We start from the raw sequence: 2,799 nt of genomic DNA on the forward strand, positions 1-2,799 counted from the left end.
TGCAGGGATCCAGCAGTGAGAAGAGAAACAGAATTTAAGCCACTGCCTGTGAGGGAAAACTGACCAATGAGGAGGGTGGAGATCAGCAGGGGGCGGAGTCTAAACTCCACAGCAGAGAAAGTCAATGGGGAGGGAGTTGGCAGAGTGTCAATAGTGTGTGTCTAAGAGCGATGCAGATCTGACGCACTCTAACTCACGGGAGTTTGCAGCCGGAGGGAGTGTGTGCGGTGTGTTTTTAAAGAGGGCAGACCGTCAGCACTGTGGACAGGAAACCCTTTTAATCCGATTCACTTTTGGGACAGGACCTCATCCTCTCTGCCCCTCCCTGATGTGTGTGTGTGTGGTTTTTGTAAGCTGAGATGTGATATTGCAGTGCCACTATCGGCTGCAGCAGGCTGTTTGCCATAGATATTTCCGGATCCCGTTTCCTCCAGCGGGGGGTATCTCTGGATGCACTTGCTCCTGCTCAAGGTGACTTGGGGAGTCTAGAGGCGTAAGTGGAGGCACGGAGCTGAAGTCAAGCCTCAGTTGGGACTTGTTCAGAGGAGGTAGTGAGATGAATCCAGGGTGGAGTGGGATGTGAGGGCCTGACGGGCCCAGAGTCAAGTCACTCCTCTCCGAGAACAGCCAGGGAATGGGCTCGGCCTCTCCTCAGGAGCCCGAGAAAGACATGGAGGGCTATTACAACCTTTTGCAGGCAGGCTCGGAGCTGGAGAACACACTGCAACGTGAGTATATGCTCATATATGTCTGCCATATATAACTGCCATTTTTGTTCACAATGACATCAGTTTCTCAGGATGTTCATTGGCGTTTTATGTAGTATTGCAAGGATTATGTTTGCTATTTATACCTTAATGGAGTTTTATCCATAACCTAGATTTGATATTTGATAATCTGCTTGAATGGACTGGACTCAATCTTTCTGTAATTGAAAAGCAGAGGAATTCCAGAACCTTGTATTTTTCTATGGTAACCTTTTCCTGAAACCTTGATATTAAAAGAGTGTTTTGATGGACAGATACAGTAAGCTAGCAGTTTAGAATCATGCAATGTGAATTTGGGCCAGTAGCGAGATTGAAGGATGAAAATTGAAGTTGTACTGTCCGTATTACAAATGGGCGCCAATACACAGGAAGTGGAGCACTGATATTAACCCCCTGCTCTGCTCTCTGGCTCTCAGTTTGGCTTTAAACCCAGAGAATGCTCTGTAGACCATGACTCAGCATCTTCATTTTAGCCACCATGTCTTTTCCTCAGACACTTTAATGCATTTAAAGACTGAATCACTCCATTCTGCTGTGTGTTATGTAATATTTACTTTATGATGCTTCGGTTTACTCAAAGTGATTGCAGGAGATTAGCTCTGGCAGTGTGGCTCGGGTTGTTGGCATCTGTCTCGATGTTGGGGTTGTTTTTATGTGAGAGTGAGCATCGCGTCTGTGTTAAAGTAATGCTTTGGAAAGGTGTTTGTTTGTAATGATGCATTGTAATACGAGACAGCAGTTCCTCTCAGGCCGAGCCAGGTTCACAGCAACAACATTCTGACACAGAGCCATTGTGAACACCTGTCTGGGCTTAGATAACATCCATGCTGCAGCACGCCAGAATCTGCTCAAACAATGAGAGATGCTAGTATTCCTCAGTATATTTGACATTGAGAAAATTAATTTGCTTTCTAAGGTGCCATTTTAAAGCTAAACTGTTGAGTTTTGAATGCTCTGTAGATATGAACTCTGATCCTTTCATTCCTCTAAACACATTGCATGACAATATGTACATGTTCATGCATACAGTATGAGCATGAACGCTTTAGGGGGGAAATTTGTGTATTTGGGATCCTACTTAGATCTGGCTTTAAACTTCAAAATGTAAAAATAAAACACTTTGAATTTAATATTTGTTATCAAAACTGATTCCCACTGTGTTATAAATGGAAATGAACATGTTAACACTAATCTTCTGGAATTTGCGTTCACAATGCTACCACATTTATACCAAACATAGTGGCCACACTTAACAATTTATTAATGTCAGATAAAATATCAAACCAAGTGGAATCTGTAAACCGACGGTTCTTAAGCTTTTCTCACAAATAAAATCAATGTCTCAATGTGATTTTTAATCTGTGTACAGTATGTAATGATTTTCAGTGAAGTCAGGTGTAGTTGATCACATTAACCACTAACATTTGACAATCAATACATTTGTCCTAGTTTTAAATGGCAAAATTTTGTGAAATGTTTTGCTTGAAAAAATTCCACTTGGGTTGATATGTAATGCATTAACATTCATTCAAGTGTAAGTGTAACTAAAGTGTCCAAATACTTTTGGGCTTAATGTATCTAAAAACATGTTTATCTAGGCTAGTCTTGTCTGTGCTTTTTTAAATTTAAAGTATAAAAGCTCAGGCAACTAATCCTCTTATCATTCAAGCCTATTTAGTAACCATCACTGTCCCCGGAAAGAACTACATTTATGAAAACATTCAGAAATTATTGTTTGTTCAAAGGTCATTTTTTGTTGTTGTTTTGGAACAGCACTTTTTGAATTAACAGCATTTTTTTAAATGCATCATTAATGCATTCAGTATTTACTTAAGCCTTTTTAAATTAAATAGAAACATGTCAATCAAAACGCAGCAATTATGCAACACTGAATTTATTATTATATATTTATATTATATTATATTTACATTATACTACACTATTATATAACACTTTTATTATATATATATATATATATATATATATATATATATATATATATATATATATATATATATATATATATGTATGT

General features: G+C 38.8%; 1 protein-coding gene across 2 annotated transcripts in view; it reads left to right on the forward strand.

Annotated features, from left to right (window-relative positions):
• Positions 1–207: 207 nt before the first annotated feature.
• Positions 208–2,799, forward strand: part of LOC107550784 (proto-oncogene DBL-like) — a 21,529-nt gene continuing 18,937 nt past the window's right edge. For both annotated transcript variants that reach the window (XM_016232163.1, XM_016232162.1), the window contains exon 1: positions 208–728. In XM_016232163.1, coding sequence (XP_016087649.1) covers positions 635–728 — 94 coding nt within the window. In that variant the 5' untranslated portion in view covers positions 208–634. The remainder of the gene's footprint in view (positions 729–2,799) is intronic.

The sequence above is a fragment of the Sinocyclocheilus grahami genome, unplaced genomic scaffold, assembly GCF_001515645.1.
Source record: "Sinocyclocheilus grahami isolate Dianchi unplaced genomic scaffold, SAMN03320097.WGS_v1.1 scaffold407.1, whole genome shotgun sequence".
In the NCBI taxonomy this organism is placed as follows: domain Eukaryota; kingdom Metazoa; phylum Chordata; class Actinopteri; order Cypriniformes; family Cyprinidae; genus Sinocyclocheilus; species Sinocyclocheilus grahami.